Source organism: Syngnathus acus, chromosome 21 (assembly GCF_901709675.1).
Source record: "Syngnathus acus chromosome 21, fSynAcu1.2, whole genome shotgun sequence".
Classification (NCBI taxonomy): domain Eukaryota; kingdom Metazoa; phylum Chordata; class Actinopteri; order Syngnathiformes; family Syngnathidae; genus Syngnathus; species Syngnathus acus.
Genome location: NC_051105.1, coordinates 4745636 through 4763649, shown reverse-complemented (window position 1 = coordinate 4763649; position 18014 = coordinate 4745636). Strand labels below are relative to the sequence as shown.

The 18014-nt window shown below is 44.1% G+C and overlaps 1 protein-coding gene across 1 annotated transcript; it reads right to left on the bottom strand.

The window, feature by feature from the left end:
* Nucleotides 1-4122: 4122 nt before the first annotated feature.
* On the bottom strand, nt 4123-17130 carry LOC119115068 (secretory phospholipase A2 receptor-like). The gene is made up of 36 exons (XM_037239245.1): nt 17109-17130; nt 16801-17003; nt 16644-16735; nt 16247-16569; nt 16013-16168; nt 15828-15910; nt 15231-15348; nt 15108-15155; nt 14875-15042; nt 13246-13362; nt 12833-12928; nt 12737-12766; nt 11086-11291; nt 10922-11025; nt 10679-10791; nt 10558-10614; nt 10335-10490; nt 10177-10253; nt 9885-9996; nt 9756-9803; nt 9516-9680; nt 9045-9170; nt 8868-8972; nt 8763-8801; nt 8126-8337; nt 7953-8059; nt 7685-7797; nt 7559-7615; nt 7336-7491; nt 7158-7243; nt 6795-6915; nt 6674-6721; nt 6436-6603; nt 5791-6069; nt 5692-5724; nt 4123-5388 (listed from the first exon to the last, which is right to left on the bottom strand). Exons 1-34 carry the CDS (start codon nt 17128-17130, stop codon nt 5798-5800), a joined length of 4104 nt encoding a protein of 1367 aa, XP_037095140.1. The 3' UTR covers nt 4123-5388; nt 5692-5724; nt 5791-5797.
* Nucleotides 17131-18014: the final 884 nt, after the last annotated feature.

Sequence of the window (18014 nt, the reverse complement as noted above, 5' to 3'; positions counted from 1 at the left end):
TGAACCCCCAGCATTGTGGCCATTCACACCAACGACTTTCCTCTGGGGAATATGGTCGACTAAAATGCAAGAAAGCCTGCTCCATGTGTGAGCTGGCGCTGAGTCCAATATGGTGTGTGTTTACGTTTGCTTGGATGATTTTTTAGGAGGCACTTTTTTCCAGGCGGTCCTAAGAGATAAAGCCCACTGAGATGCACACACATCATCCGTGCTTACTGCCTTTTGAAATTCCAACTTGGAATATTCGAGTGTGGTGAATCGCCTGAGCTGCTCTGTTTCCATCAGTGGCCTGAATCATGCCCCCCCCCCCCCCCCACACACACACACACACCTCCCCACCAGTTTATTTTTCAGTCCTCTGACTGGCCAGGCTGCAAAAAAATTATCTCATGGTGTTGTTTAAATAACAGCTCTCTTCAAGAAATCCCATAAGATAATATTGGATCACTTTGAATGTGCTATTATAGAGTCCTTTATTGACATTTCATTTTGCAGGACGTCACTTGATTATGCAAGTTCGATCCCATCAGGTGATGTCAGGACTATAAAATACAATATGACAGAACGTGCTCAGTGTCAACAAATAACCAACCTTGAGACATATTAGAAGATGGATGAAGTCATTGAGGGGAGTTTGATATGATGTTTCTCGGGGGTGCTGGGCGCAGGAGACATGCGCCTGTGGCCCTGAGGCTTAGCTCATGGCAGATGAAGGTGATGAGCGATGCGATGAGCTCATCTTAAGCAGCTCCCTCTCCAGGGGGAACATTCTGACGAGAGCGCAGCTAAGGCAGTTGAGCTCTCGCCGGATTAAAATATTCCATCTCCTGCCGGCCGACTACTGTTGGGTTTATAGAAATGTCGGCGCCAGTGAGAATCCTCCTACGTGTTAATCACCATGTGCTCTTGCTCAAATATACTCTAAAGTCATCGGTTCACGTTGCTGACGAAAGAAACCGTGGATTCCGTCGGATTCTAAACGATATACTGTGAACCGTTATCCGATTCCAAATGATTAGTATTACCAATTAATCAAATTCAAGTCCACATCGCAGTGTAGTGATATATTTTCAAGTCGTAAAAGCTGATTGTGCAAATTACTTCATTACTTGTGTTTGTTAGGAAGATGACTTTGAAAAAATAATCACAATATTAAATCACAATTGCAGTATTGGGGGGAGGGGGAGGGGGGGTATGCAGTCCAGTAGCAAATACAGGAGGCAAGAAAAATGGAAGGACTTGAGGGCCAGTATGAAGCTAGTCGGCTTTATCTTATTAAACATGCTGAAATCAATCAAGTAAATAAAATTACATTTTATTTATTGTCAAGTTAAATTGCGACAGAAGACCTCTCTGTTAAAAGTTAGACGGCGAATTAAGGAATTTTCAAGATGTTGAGGTGGCCAACAGCCCGATATCAAATTAGACTATAGTCACCCCTGAATTGAACTTGACCAGTTGTCATTTAGGGTATATGCCGCAGGCTGCTGAAAAATGAATGACTGGTCCCGAATTGGCCCCTGTACCATTGTTTGGACACCACTGATCCAATATGTTTAACATACTGAGAGCTGTTCCTAGTTATATATTTAGCTTTATGACATTGGCAATAGAACTGAATGTGAAGCCATAGTTGAGGGCTTTACGAAACGTTTGAGAGGTATGATTGGATGTTTGGCGCATTATTCAAAGAGCTGCATTTATCTATAAGCTGTCATTTTGAGAAACTACCGCGGTTACAACAAATAAGGTTGCATTCTGATCCTCTTCATTTCAGCTGACGTACCTTTTTGCGAAGGAACAAAACAAAGCAAAATAAATCTGTTTTCTCCTTGTTTTTTCTCTCCACCCCGAATACCAAGACTCCATTCAATTTCCTTCAAGTTACGTACCTGTCGGCGCTGAATGGCAGATGAAATGGTGCATAAAACTCAAAAAGGTGTTTTTCATAACAGCGTTTGCACATTCAGAGCTTTCTTCATTTGCACTTTTATGTGCAGAACACCGTCAAGGTCACAGCACCTCTCTCGTGCGAATTGACAAGCCAAGCACATGATGAAACGATAGCAAAAGAGAAACACTCCTCTCCCAAATTAACTTCATGACTTGAGAAATCACATATTTGTCACAATATGTTCCCAACAATGCTGATAGCATCACTAACAATATACTATTTGAAGAAAATACAGCTGTAATAAACTATGGAGTCGACTTTAAAATGTACCTTGTTCCAGATGATTTTATTTCCTGCAACTACTTGATGAAATAAAATTCATTTCATTCAACAAAAACCTTTGTTTAGTTTAGTTTTCGCTGCACGAGGTGTGTACAAGAGAAAATTGCAAAAAAGCACATTTTAAAAACAAATCCCAGGTATCTTAATAACATGTCTGTGACATATTTTTGTCAAACTGAGAAAAATTACATCAACAAATGTCGAGTATGGCTTTTATCATTACCATGATGACCTGGGAATAATAGCAAGGTGGTTGAACGGCACAAGTGACGTGGCCTAGCGGGGTGCCACTGTATCTCAATGGATACATTTTATTTGAAACGAGGAGAAAACGAACCCCAGCATCAAAGTGAAACTACAACATACTAGGTTAGTAGTAAAGTGTAATACTGCAGAGTCCAGGGCACGCTAACATTTGCATGCATGTTCATTTTTGCCTTTTCTAACACATCTATCCATTTTCTGTAGCGTTTGTCCCCACAGGCGTTGGAAGGAAGGAAGGAAGGAAGGAAGGAAGGAAGGAAGGAAGGAAGGAAGGAAGGAAGGAAGGAAGGAAGGAAGGAAGGAACGAAGGAGGCAGTTGCTTTAAAGCAAAACATAGCATCATTTACCATTCATCTCATAGCCAGTTGCTCTCCATGTGCCTGATAAGCACCCTGCAGACACCTCCTGGGCTTCAGTCAGCCAGACAGATTAACTCCCCTTTCCCAAACTCACACTTTGTGTGTGTGTGTGTGTGTGTGTGTGTGCCTGCCCCGCTAACCAAATGATTCATCTATTCTGCCTGTAAAGTCCATTGATCAAATTCATGTTAACAGGCACTGATTTCTGCTTTGTTAGCAGCACCAGAAGAGGCACTCGTCTGGTGTTTTTGCTGACAAGGCCCTTGCAGATGCACGAAAGGGGCAGATTTCCCTTACATATCAAGTTTCTAATATTTTTCTTTTTACATTTTACTCATTCAGTTGTGGTCTATATAAAGTGGAACAGTGATGCTTTTGTATGAATTCCTCATTTTGATAGCATGACAGGCTTTTATATTTCTTCTGAGATCCTCCTTGCATCTTAATCACATTGATGATCAACAATTTAGGAATGAGGAAAAAATTGAAAATGCAACACTTCATTTCTATAAATATCTACGGCTTCTAATATTCTCAAACTATCACTTCAATTCATTCTTAGGAAATCACAATGTCCCATCACTGATGACATACTTTTGACAGGTCCACAGGCTACTCATGTGGTCCTCAAGGGAGACCTCTTACCCATGTGCCCCATGTCAGTGACCTTTACTAAATCATCCATAGATATGAATGTAAGCAAAAACAGACTGCCATTAAAATTTTTCCCATTTTTTTATCTGAGATATTTAGAAAATGAAGAATTCTCTAGCTCCTTAAATCAAGAACTGACACAAATAGGGCATGTCATGATTTTGTTTAGAACCTTTGGTCATCCTTACTGTTATGGGGTGGTGAGTGCACATGTTAACAAAACGTGAGAAACTGAGTGTGCGTGCAAGACTTCTATTTGAAATGACTGCGGGGTGAAGAATAACAGGTCCCCCTCACTTGGTTTTTGCTGCAAAAGAGATGATGAATTCCACACGCAATACTTATCATACAGCCTCTTGGGGTGGGAAAGTTGACTCCACATGAAAAATAGAACAACTTCTGCTCTAAACTCTGCCACCGGGCTAATTGTAGGTAGTACTCCAAAACCTAAAATGGGCCAAGGATATCATTAAGCATCATCAAGATGCATGCGCCTCTATGATCTGCACCGGTTAGGAAAAAAAAGCACCTTGCATGTTATTGTATTTTACACATGAGACCCATCACTCAATGTAACATCGAATGCACTATTTTTAACCATTAGATGGGATTTCTGTGAGTAGACAGAACACACAAGCACACGTACACACACGCATGCGTCCGGCCTCTTTTGACAGCATGGGAGGAAATCGTAGTCATTTGCGTGAGCTCAATTATTCCAGGAACGCGGCAGTCTGTTTCCCGACATGAGCGTCAAACATTTCTGACCGAACAGCATGGAAACAAGCGATGCAAACATTTGGCACCAGCACATTGCTGAAACTGCCCTCAAATAGCTGATTAGGAATGGGTCGCCCAGGCAATTCTAACCCATGCCCACTTAGTGCGACAAAGGATGACTTAAGGAGTTACAATGGTTTTTGGCTTTTTTTTCTTCTTCTTGCTACCACAACTACATGTGACTCTTTACAATTGTTTGTTATAATCAGTAAACTATTCAACGAGTTAACTGGAACATCAAATGTCTTTTATTTTATTTGCATTTATTTGGACAAATATACAAGGTAAAATAACAGGTGGAAGGTGGTATGGTAAATTAGACTAATAATCACGCATGGTAAATCAAAACAGAATAATGCATGGTAAATAAACAGAATAATAACGCATTGTAAATCAAACAAAATAATAATGCATGGTATATTAAACGGAATAATAACAACACATGGTAATTAAAACCAATAATAATGCATGGAAAATAACAGGATAATAATATCGCATGGTAAATCAAACTGAATAATGATGCATGGTAAATCCAACATAATAATAATACATAGTAAATCAAAGAATAACGCATGGTAAATCAAACAATAACAATAATGCATGGTAAATCAAACAATCATAATGCATGGTAAATCAATCAATGATAATAATGCATGGTAAATCAAACAGAATGATAATGCATGGTAAATTGGAATAATATGAATACTAGACTATATATACTCCTTTCCAATAAAACGTCAGCAGAAGCCTTTTTGGAAGTTAGTTCCAGAACTTCCTCTGACAATTAAAGCATGGAAAGTTGGGACTTCTTACCTATCAGTATGATTCAAGGCCCACGTTATTTATTGGCCCGAACAACACAAAACATATATACAATAACCTAAACATATTTCCACTAACAAAAACCTGTGTACGCTGACATCATTTACTTTTTAAGTGGTACACTCGGTAAAATAAAGAAAAGAAATACGGCCATCGGTGCTGCATTTGAAGAAAAAAAAAAAAGGGCTCCTCTTCAGTCCTCCTCTTGCAGGGTGCATTGGCACCTTTATTTGCCTTGCATGTCAAGCACTCAGCTTCCTAAGGATCACGACCCTAGCGAAAGCACAGGAATTTGAACGTGATACAGAAAAATCTGGAATTGAGTGAAATGGAACGGAGTGGCAATTCTATTGACAATGTAACATGTATTATGTTTGAGGCAGTCCCAACAAAATGCCGGACGATTTTCAAATTTCCCTCCGACATTTTTTGTAGGGCTCAAAAGTAGGACGTCTGGTCACCCTAGTTTACAAAATATACTTCACTTGCAAAATGTATGAATGGGAACCGTATCAAACGAAAAAAATGAAGTACGCTTTTGGTCTGAACCAAACAATTCAGTTGCAGGTGACTTACTGCCATTAGAAGACGTCAAAGGTTGTTGCCCTCCTGCAAAAGGAAAGGCAAAGACGGACGTCAACATGCGATGACCGTCGCTGGAGTGTCTCATCTTACCTTATCTTTATCCACTTTTCCTGCAGATGTAGCCTCGCTGGTTGTCGCAAGTGTCAGCTTTCCAGTAGCCGCTACCAGTCAGAAAGGTAAAACATTTCGCCCCTTTGGCGTTACCTGGAGGGAGACAAGATCTAAGCGCTCCTCTACAGCGGCCAACGAGCATGCGTTCAGACCGACCTGCACTCCATTTGGAGTAAGTGATCCTGGTTCCGTCAATCCATTTGGTGTCAGTGGCGCCCATCCACAGGGATGGCTTAATTGCCAGAGCCTTGATGTAAACTTTGGACCCGAGGCAAACATGGAACAACAGTTGGAAATATCCTCCAGAGGCACACTTTACTAAACCACTCATTGCGCCATCAGCCTTGTGCTGGAGCTAAAGTCTCTAAAGGTCTGTCGTGGTGCAGAAGGAGCTGAGGCAAGACGGAAAGCTCTCGATTTAACGCAGGTTTCTCATTCTAACCAAAAAAATGGCAGCTGCACTCTTTGACCTCATAACTTGGAGGTTTTGATCACAAAGAATGAAGGCAGCAAGCAAAAAGCAGCCCCCTGTGCTGGTACTGAGTAGCGCTAAGGACCGTGTGACATGAACCATGGGACACTTATACGACAAACTTATTGGGAAGCCATCGGAAGGCTGCCTACCATGTACAAAGGCCTGCTCGTAAGCATTGGCAATGGTGAGCAGGTTCCCTCCTAAGCGTTGGCAGTCGTCTTGAGCCTGCTTCCAGGTCCTCCTGGCCTGGTGGTCGAGCAGGTAGCAGTAGTCAATGTAGGGGTTGTCCAACCACCAGCCGCATTTGTCAGTCCAGTCTGAGTGAGAGAGACGGCGCTTGAGAGGTGTGTCAACGGCGGCGGCAGTGGAAGACACCAGCCCACCTACCCAGTTGGCCAACTAATGGTGGCAGCTGTTGAGGCCCTCTGCGTTTAGCTACAGAGAGGGAGAGGGTAGCGAATGTAAGCAAGTACTTGAGAATCCAAAAGGGGCGCTCGTGATGTTGCACCTGTTTTGCAGACGAATGGCCGGTCTTTTGTGCAGGGGCAGGCACTGAGCTGCCCAACAGAATTTGGGAATGCACATTCCCCAGTGGTGTTCTTTGTGGTCTTTTCCCACTCTTTGTAGTCCTGCGAACGACATGAACATGTTATGCTTGCTTTGCTTCCCACCGCCCTTCCTCCGTAATCGCTCGCAACGAGGTTCTAGGTCGTTTACCCTCCACCTTCCAATGAAATGTTTGCGTTCTTGCCACATTATGACAATTCAGGATGATTTTTTTTTCCTGGTAATTCAACAAAATGTTGTTCTGCCCAAAATTGACTTTTCTAGTTCAGTTCGTACAAAATGAGGCTTTAAGCATTTTACTTACAAAAGCTGTTCCGTCACTCCATTTGTAGGCATTCTTCGTCTTATTCTTGAGTCCCACAAAAGACGAATGTTGACTTTGCGAGTGATCTTCAGTAAAGTAAGGAGAACAAGAGCTTCAGGGCAAGAAGAGCTTCAGCTTTGTGGGACTGACGACTGCGGCGGTTCCTCTTCGTGCTCACCATACACAAATCGGGCCTCTTCTTTGGAGTGGAGGCTGGCCAGGTGGCCTCCCCGCGCGACACAGAACCTCTCGGCTTCCTCCCAACGTTTGTAGATCTTCTGGTAATTATAGCAATGATCGCCATACAGGAAGTTGCCATCGTTGCAGTCAGAAGCTGAAACCGCAAAAAATGCATTTAGGAGGAAACCATGACTGCGGAAAAAAGCATGCCGCAAACTCACTTGCCACTGCTTTGTAGCCGTCGCCTTTGGGGGAACACGTCTTTCCAGCCGGGCACTCTGCACAAAAATATGCGGTTGCACTTTTCTTCTTTCAAGGTCAACGTGACGACGGACGTGCAGGCCTACTCAGCGGACGTTTGCACACGTAGTCCAAGGAGGAATCGCAGGATCCAGAGCGCCACTTGCCAGGCTGACTCCAAGCCCCTTGGTTGACGTAGGCGCAGGAAGTAACGTTGGTTCTGTCGAGAAAAGTGAGACACACAGCCAAAAAAGGGACAAACAGGAGGGTTTTCCCTCCTTTCCAATAAAACGGCAGCAGAAACCTTTTTGGAAGTCAGTTCCAGGACGTTAAAGCGTGTCCTCCTGACAATTAAAACATGCAAAGACTTCTTACATTTCAGTATGATTTAAAATCCAGTTGGTGCGTGACCTCATCTGGCCATCGGACCAGCTCAAATTCTGGCTTCCGCCTTTGAAGCGACACCAAACGTCGTCGCATATCTGGAGGGAGGGGGGCATTGCCAGTTTTCACGAAAGAGTTTACAGCCGCTTGCGCTTCCGTCTCACCTGGTTGGAGAGTCCCAGCCAGAACGGTGTCTTCTCGCCCATGATGTCCTTCACAAATTGTTCCTCGGCTGAGGAGTTAATGGAGACCAGGTCGCCGCCCTCCCAGACACAGTGATGCCGGGCCCCCAGCCAACCGTTGGGGGCCTCCACCTTCTTGTAGCAGCTGGTGCCGTGCTCAAGCCACCCAAGAGCGCACCGGTTGGCTGAAGGCACTATTTGTGGATCAGGCAGACAGATCAGAGCACATGTGTTTTTTGATCTTTGTGCAGTTCCACAATGGCAGCGCCACTGGTGCAAGTCCACCATTTTGTCTGGACAAAGCAAAACTTGTTTTGCACATTTTGTCTTGTCTCAGCCAAATTGGAAGGTCCAGGCCTTGACTTGGTTTTCATTTTTGAATGATTCCCGAAAACGTACCTTATAAGGCACACTTGTACATTGTGAGACACGTGTCATTTTTGTCTCGCATCTTTTCAAGTCGCAGGTGACTTACCACGGTTAGATGACGAAGGTTTTTTCTTCCCCACTCCGCTCCCCACTCCTGCAAGAGGAAAGAAACACGTGATGACAGTGTCCATTGAGAGACACGCGCGTCATGATTTTTTGTCTCGCATCTTTTCAGTTGCAGGTGACTTACCACCTTTAGGAGACGATGAAGGTATTTTCTTCGCCACTCCTGCAAGAGGAAAGGCAAAGGTTGTCGTCAAAACGTGATGACAGTCGGTGGAATGTCACGTCTTACCTTTTTTCTTGCAGATATAGTCTTTCTTATTGTCGCACTTGTCGACCTTCCAGTCACCGCTGCCAGTGGCCATGGAAAGACATCTTTGAGTTGAGTTCATGTCACCTGCAAGGAGACAGGAGATCCTGAGCGCTCCAGCCTTTCTGCAAATTGCATCAGACGCGCTTTCAGACTGACCTCCAACCGTTTTGATTTTCTTCCACGGTGATTTGTCAGTCCACATGCTGTCATCTTCGTACAATGGGGTTCTGGCACCCAACCACAGAGAGGCATTACCCTCCATGGCCAGAGCCTTGGTGTAACCTTTGGATCAAAGGGGAACATGGAAGATTCCAAAGCGTCTCACAGAATGCAATACAACTTTATGGGTTTGGCACAGCTGTGACAAAACTGCAACAAAAATAATGAAAATGATGCCACACAAAAAAACAACCAAGAAAATCTTGCCATTCACATTACGCATGCCGGCCTTCGTTTTGCTTTAATGGTGGGCACAACAGAAGGGGTGTCTATAGTGTTAGCATTTTATATCTCAGGTTTACTTGTACTTTATTATCATCATCTATTTTCTTATCTTCCTACAGTGCCATACAGTGAATGAATTGGAAGTCATCGGTTTAGTTTTACGCAAATGAATGACTAGCCTACCGTGTAGGAAGTTCTGCTCGGGCAAGTCTGTGATGCTGAGCAGGTTCCCTCCGAGGCGATTGCAGTCGTCTTCCGCCTTCTGCCAGGTCTTGGGCCAGTGGTCAACCAGGTAGCAAAAGTCGCCGGAGAGGCCGTCCAGCCACCAGCCGCATTTGTCAGTCCAGCCTGCGAGCAGACAGCGCTTGGAAACGGGGCAGACGGCATGTCTGCGGCGGCAGTGTGGGACGCCCACCCACCTACCTGCTTGACCAATTAATGGTGGGAGCTGTGGAAAGCTTCGGAGCTTGGCTGCAGGGAAGGGGAGAGGGAAGCAAATATGAGCAAATGGGTGACACGTCCGTCCAAAGGGAGCGCTTGGGATGTTTACACCTGTTTTGCAGACAAATGGCCGCTCTCCCGTGCAGGGGCAGGCAGTTAACTCCCCCCAAGAATTGGGGCATGCGCACTTCGCAGGTTGTTTGCGTTCCCACTCTTTGTAGTCCTGCGAACGACATTAACATGTTATGCTTGCTTTGCTTACCACCGCCCTTCTTCCGCAATCACTCGCAACATGTTTTGTGTCCTTTACCCCCTAAAACAATCCAAAAGTTGAAGCCTCAAGCGGCATTTTTTCTGAGTTGCTATTGATTACCGCGCCAGCTCTTGAGAAATGTTCACTTACATAAACTGTTCCGTCACTCCACTCGTGTGTATGGTTTTTCCTTAGTCCAAGCCAAGGAATCAAACCCCTTGCGTGATCTTAAGGAAAAGAACAAGAGATTCTGAAGAGAGGGCAGCTTTGTGGGACTGACGACTACGGCTGTTCCTCTTGGTGCTCACCAAACACAAATCTGGTCTCTTTCTTGGAATGGACACTGACCAGGTGGCCTCCCCGGGTGAGACAGAACTTCTCGGCTTCCTCCCAACTTTTGTAGATCTTCTGGTAATTATAGCAATGATCGCCATACAGGAAGTTGCCATCGTTGCAGTCAGAAGCTGAAACCACAAATAATGCATTTAGGAGGAAACCATGACGGCGGAAAAAAGCATGCTGCAAACTCACTTGCCACTGCTTTGTAGCCGTCGCCTTTGGGGGAACACGTCTTTCCAGCCGGGCATTCTGCACAAAAAGATGCGTTTCTTTTCTCCTTTCAACAGCAACATGAAGACACGTGCAGGCTTACTCAGCGGCCGTTTGCACATGTAGGGTAATGAGGAACCGCAGGAACCAGACCTCCACATGCCAGTCTGACCCCTTCCTCCTTGGTTGACGTAGGCGCAGGATGAAACATCCAATCTGTCAGGAGAAAACGGGCCAAACTGAAGATTTTGCAGTCGTTTTTCCTTGAGTGGCCGTCTTCAGAATTGGTTCCAGAACCTTAATGTGTGCCCACATGACAAAAGTATGCAAAGTTGGGACTTCTTACGTCCAAGGATGATGTTTTGCAATGTTCTGGTAATCTACTCCCAGGCCATTGGACCAGGTTAGGCGCCGTTTGCCGCCTTCAAAGCGACACCAGACATCGCATTTCTGGGGGAGAAAAACAATGGCAGTTGTCGCTATACACAGCCGCTTGCGCTTCCTCCTCACCAGGTTGGAGAGTCCAATCCAGAAGAACGGGGTCTCCTTGCCCATGGTTTTCATCACAAATTGCGCCTCGCTTGAGGAGTTGATGGAGATCAGGTCGCCGCCCTCCCACAAACAGTGATGCCGGGCCCCCAGCCAACCATTGGGGGCCTCCACCTTCTTGTAGCAGCTGGTGCCGTACATAAGCCACCCAGGAGCACACTGGTTGGCTGAAAGACAATTTGGAGATCAGGTGGATAGATCAGAGCACACACGGTTTTGCTCTTTGTGCAGTTCCACATGTGGGCCTCAGGGGCCGCCATTGGGGCAGCTCGCGGGTCCACCCGCAAATTTGGCCATTTCTGTCCTTGCAAGACAAACTAAATTTATCTTGCACATTTTTTCTTGTCTTAGGCAAATTGAAAGGTCCGGGCCTTGACTTGGTTACGTTGGCCCAATGGCAACAGGCCTACCTGTATGTCAATCAAGCGATGGGCTGGATTCTAGCATACAGCAATTTTTTATTTTTTTTTATTTAAACGTCATGCGATCAACCAGTAGTAGCTTGGCGAGCGACTGGTCGATCGCGAGCGACTGGTCGATCGCGATCGACGTATTGAGCACCCCTGGTATAGAGGGTTGGCTCGGATGGTTATGCTCTTTTCACCCCCGGGTGTCGGTCAGAACACAGGAGGGAAAACGTGGTTGAGTTTTGATTGCTTTACTGAATTATTGGCAATAAAAATAAATCAATAAATAACCATAAATGAAATACTCTTGGCAACACACCAAACATAAGTCATCGATCGAGACCACAAAATACATTTGCTGGCCGTGCTGCTGCGTAACGGCTACTCGTACGATGCAAGGCAAATTTAAAGGAGCGCGCCGGAGCTTCAATCAGCGGCGCGCACACGAAGCAAACCGCGATCGGACAAACGGCACAACAATGGACAGTAGTAACAATGAAATGTATATACCGTTTTTTCCCATGTATAATGCGCAAAATTTAACTAATTTATTGTCCTAAAATCTGGGGTGCGCATTATACATGGGTACAGATTTTTTTAAATTATTTTTTTTTTTTTATCCGGATATCATACGGAGGCTGCCATTACAGATGCGCTTTCTTCTCTGCTGTTCACTTCAAACACGCTCCATACGAACACAATGCTCTCGTATCAGACGCTTGCTCGATCACCTGCTCGTTTGCTGTCACAATGTACCCTACACAAATCCGAAACATTTCTTCGCTATTGAGTTTGCTAGCGCATGCGCAGTGATACTGACCGGCAGAATAACATCCGGTTGTTCCCAAAGATGATATTTTTTCTGAAATAATTTTACGTTTACGGACTTAAGTAGGAGTCAAAATTTGGGTGCGTATCATACATGGGTACAGGCTTTTTTCCAGCATCAACATGCCATTTTTAGGGTGCGTATTATAGATGGGGGCGCATTACACATGGAAAAAAACGGTACTCGCTTTGTGTCAAGGACACACACGATCACAGCAACATACTCAGTCGATACCAGCAACCTTTAATTTACCGCTGCGCACAAGTGAAAATCGGTATAATGGCTAGACTCCCAATATAAGACGACCTCAGTCTTATTTCAATGCAAACATCATCATCTTATATTCGGGACAAAATTTCATTTCCAGGCGACTTACCGCTGTCAGAAGCCAAAGATTGTTTCACTCCTGCAAGAGGAAAGGCAAAGATGGACGTCAATGCTTGATTACCGTCGCTGGAGTGTCTCCTCTTACCTTTTCCTTGTCCTATTCTCTTGCAGATGTAGCCTAGCTGGTTGTTGCAACCGCAATGTGCCCAGTTGTCGTGAAACGCAACACAGTCGTATTGTGCTGGAGGGAGACAAGATCTCAGCGCTCCTCTAAACAGCAGCCGACAAACATCAGCCATGCTTTCAGACCGACCTTTCTTGCTTAAGCGGAGGTAAGTAAATGGTGATCCATCAGCCCACCTTAATTCCTTCAATGGGGTCTTGATGATTCCAGTTAATGTTCAATTTCAGTTTTAGATTTTTATTTGATTCAATTTCCTAAAACCGTGATGCCCAGTTTCTTTTAACATTTGAATGTTCTTCGGAACAAGAGGCTAAGCCGTCATGTAATGTTATCACATAAAATTGATGACACGTCAGACATGCTTTCAGACCGACCTGTCTTCTTCAACTTGACGTAACTGACCGGTGATCCATCAGTCCACTTGGAGAGTACATGCAATGGGGATTTAGTGCCCAACCACATCCAGTCAATGCCCGCCAGGGTCTTGATACCTTTTGGATCAAAGAAGAACATGGATAAAGAGGGATGTTGACCAAGATTCCATTTAATGTTCAATTTCAGTTGCAGATTGTTATTCGATTCAATTTCCTAAAACCGTGATGCCCAGTTTCTTTTAACATTTGAATGTTCTTCGGAACAAGAGGCTAAGCCGTCATGTAATGTTATCACATAAAATTGATGACAAAGTATTCCTTTTCTTGTCTGCTCTACTTACGACCAACAAAACGCACCGTATTTTCCGCACACATAAGGCGCATCGGATTATAAGGCGCACCTTCAATGAATGGCCCGTTTTAAAACTTTGTCCATATATAAGGCGCCCCGGATTAAAAGGCGCACATTCAATGAATGGCCCATTTTAAAACTTTGTCCATATATAAGATATATACATTTGGCCCACAGGCCGGACTTTGGAAACGCCTGCTGTAGTGGCTCAATACTGGTCCATATATAAGGCGCACCTGATTATAAGGCGCACTGTCGGCTTTTGAGAAAATTTGAGGTTCTTAGGTGCGCCTTAGCGGAAAATACGGTACCTTCAGCAGCCTGCCACAGTTGTTTGCCCAACTCAAGCAAGGAAACACTCGAGCATGTGTGCCTTACCTGCTGGTTGAGTAGAAAACCCTTTGGCTAAAATATTGACTCGATTCTTTTATTTTGTACATGGATGCATGTTTATTTTAAGCAATTAAAATCTATTTCCTATGAATCCTAACATCGCTAAACAAGAAAGTACAACTGTTCACAGAAACATACGCTATACGGCAGGTGCTTTTGTATCTATAGTAGGGGTGTCACCAAAAAGACAATTTGATTCGGAAAATCCTTTTTTCGATCGAATGTACCAAATGGGAGTCTGTTTGTGTTCAAACCGTTTCATCTTTTAGTTATATCACAGCCCATGGATCAAGCCTAAACTATAAGCTATGGATAAAGCATACATCTTGTCCAATTATAGAATAATTGGGCAAAAAAGTGTGCCTTTTCGGATGGTCTGGCATGCATGTTTTGCTCTTAGTGATTCCTCTCTATTTTCAAACGTTTCTACTTACAAACCCGATCTTTTCGGATGGTCTGGCATGCACGTTTTGCTCTTAGTGATTCCTCTCTATTTTCAAACGTTTCTACTTACAAACCCGATCATCTGAACCACTATAGTGTTTTATTCTGTATCAGGCCAGTGTCTCTTACTCATAATTATCTACGTTTATGGGTATAATTCAAATTGTTAAAACAAAAGCATATCTTACATCTCGCAATTCATTTTCCAATTTCTGGTTTAGTAATAGGGTAACAGGGTAATAGGAGATTTTAATGATTTTGGACAGCAATCTAGACTGTTGGCCGACTCATGACTCAAATTCTGCAGGCAATTTGCTGTAAGTTCTTGTTTTGAATTTTTTATTAAAAACCCTACCATATCTACTACATACGCCTTTTCGTTTTACTTTAGCTTGTCGTTTGGTTTGATGTCGCTCATGTTGTGGCCGATGGCCGCCTACCGTGTATGAAGGATTGTTCGTGCGAGTCCGCGATACTGAGCAGGTTCCCTCCAAAGCTTTGGCAGGTTTCTTCCGCCTCCTCCCAGGTCACCATGGGCTGGCGCCTAATCAGGTAGCAGAAGTCACTGTAGGGGTTGTCCAACCACCAGCCGCATTTGTGATTCCAGTCTGCGAGTGAGACGGTGCTTGAGAGGTGTGTCAACGACGGCAGTGGAAGACGCCTGCCCACCTACCCGGTAGGCCAACTAATGATGGTAGCTGTCGAGGCCCTCCGCACTTGGCTGCAGGGAAAGGGAGTGAAGCAAATATGAGCAAATGTGTGACACATCCGAAGGGAGAGTTCAGGATTTTTGCACCTTTCTTGCAGAAAAATGGCAGCCGAATGGAGCAGTCCTGGTTGACACCCATCGCTCCATTACGTAGCACAACTGTACATTCACCCAATTTGTAGTCCTCAATTTCGCGGCCGAAGTCCTGCGGGCGACATTTTGGACGAGAATTATCCAACTGCATTTGGTCTGCTAGGGTTCCCGCCGCGGTTCCTCCGCCATCACTCAATTGATGGCGTTTTTGTTTCATATTGGTATCAGTTTCATGTTGTCAAAGTACTCTGAACATTCCAAAAACATGAAGCACGGTGTGCCCTTCCTGGCATTTTCTCAACCCAATTGTCTCTACTAGGAAAAAACATGCACAATGCAACTAACCCTGAAGACGTAAAGACCAGAGCCACCATCCATGATATATTCCTGGACATCCTAATTGCCACCTCACCTGACGATAAAAACTGTCTAAGATGAGAGGTCAGGGCGACAATACTTGGTAAATGGCTGCTTGCTGCCTTAAAACATTGTGTGCCGGATGCCTGCAGTCTGCCCTGGAACTTATCCAGCAACCTGCCAACTCAGCTCATGCAAAATGACTTTTTCAATGGCATTAAGCATATCACTTACATAAGTTGTTCCGTCACTGTTTCTCCAGTCATTGCTGTTCTTCATCTTCTTGTGTCCCAACCAATGAACCGAAGTGCTATGATCTTGAGGAAAAGAGAATAAGAGCTTCAGGGCAAGAAGAGCTTCAGGCAAATGATGCCATCTTTGTGTGACTGATGATTGCTGTGGTTCCTCTTGGTGCTCACCAAACAAGAATTGGCCGTCTTCCTCCGAGTGCATGCTGGCCAGGTGGCCTCCGCGGGCTTGACAGAACGTTTCGGCATCCTCCCAACTTTTGTTCACTTTTTCATAATGATAACAATAATCATTATACAAGAAGCTGTCATTGTCACACTGGGAAGCTGAGGACACAAAGAAAAACATTGAGTAGGAAACTATGACAGATGATGAAGGCGGAAAAAAGCCTGCTGCCAACTCACTTAACACTGCTTCGAAAACGTAACCATCGCTTTTGGGGGAACACCCCCGTCCAGCCGGGCATCCTACACAAAAAGATGCATTTTTTCCTCCTTTCGACGACAGACATGCAGGCTTACTCAGCGGACGTTTGCACAGGTAGGCCAAGGAGGAACCGCAGGATCCAAAGCGCCACTTGTTATACTGGTTCCTAGCCCCTTGGACGACGTAGGCACAGAACACCTCAGGGATCCTGTCGGGAGAAGATGTGTAAAGCGAGACATACAACAAAAGACGCGCCAAACTGGAAGACTGTGCTTTTTTGTTTTTTTCCTGGAATGGCTGTCTTCAACATGGACATGTGCCCACCTGACGATTAAAGCATGCAAAGTTGGGACTTCTTACCATCCGTCTGGATACATTTCCCAGTTGGCGTATGTCATAAAGTGGTGATCGGACCGTCTCATCTCCTGGTATCCGCTTTTCAAGCTACACGAGATGTTGTTGCATTCCTGGGGAAAAAACCCAATGCTAGTTGTCGCAACCGAGTCCACGGCTGTTTGCGCTTGTGTCTCACCTGGTTGGAGATTCCCAGCCAGAACGGGGTATCCTTGCCCATGGTGTCCTTCACAAATCGCGCCTCTTCTGGGGAGTTGATGGAGACCAGGTCACCGCCCTCCCAAATGCAGTGGTGCCGGGCCCCCAGCCAACCGTTGGGGCTGTCCCCTTTCTTGTAGCAGCTGGAGTCATACTCGAGCCAGTCTGGACCACAGTTGTCAGCTGAAGGCACAATTTGGGGATCAGAAGAACAGATCAGAGCACACTGATGCATGTTTTTGCTCTTTATGCTCTTCATTGGGGGCATTGCAACCAACTGCACAATACTGTCAGGGGAGACGACGACCATTGTTTCTTTGGCCCCTTCTGCCCCTTCATTATTATTATGATTAATATTTATGAAATTATTTCTTACATTAATATGATACATTAATGACATTTAGTTTGTAAAGGCATATTTATTTAAATGTATGCATTGAGAGATGTCTGTATAATAGTTATACATATTGTGGTATATCAAGCTCAATTGCAATAAATATTTTGAGCATACAGTGATCCCTCGCTACTTCGCGGTTCGTTTATCGCGGCTTCACTGTATCGCAGATTTTTTCCAGCCAAAAAAAAAAGTTGTTATAATAAGAGTTCCAAAAACACATTTGCCGTGTTGTACTTTGTTAAAAAATAAGTGGTTATAATTAAAAACTTCTGAAAACATATTTACAGTTATATTGTGGTATTCAAGCTCAATTGGAATAAATACTTTGAGCAGTGATCCCTCGCGGCTTCAATGCATCGTGGATTTTTTCCAGCCCAAAAAATGTTGTTATAATAAGAGTTCTAAAAACATATTTGCAGTGTTGTACTTTGTTAAATAAGTGGTTATAATAAAAGACTTCTGAAAACATTTACAGTATTGTACCATGTTATAAAACGTTTTAATAACGATAAAAGGGTCCTAAAATAATATTTACAGTATGTATAATTTAGCTACAGCTACATATTCATTTACAAAATACGCATAGCGCTGCTATGGTAACTCGTGACCACTAGAGGTCCCTATTTAAACAAGGTTAACAACAGAACGTCACATCTACATATGTTACACACACACACTAACACGTCTAATATTTCTATGTTCAATATTTATACAATATTTTCTGTATGTTATACTATTAATGTATTACTTACCTTTGAAACTATTATATAATGTTCTTATAATAACATATGCACTCA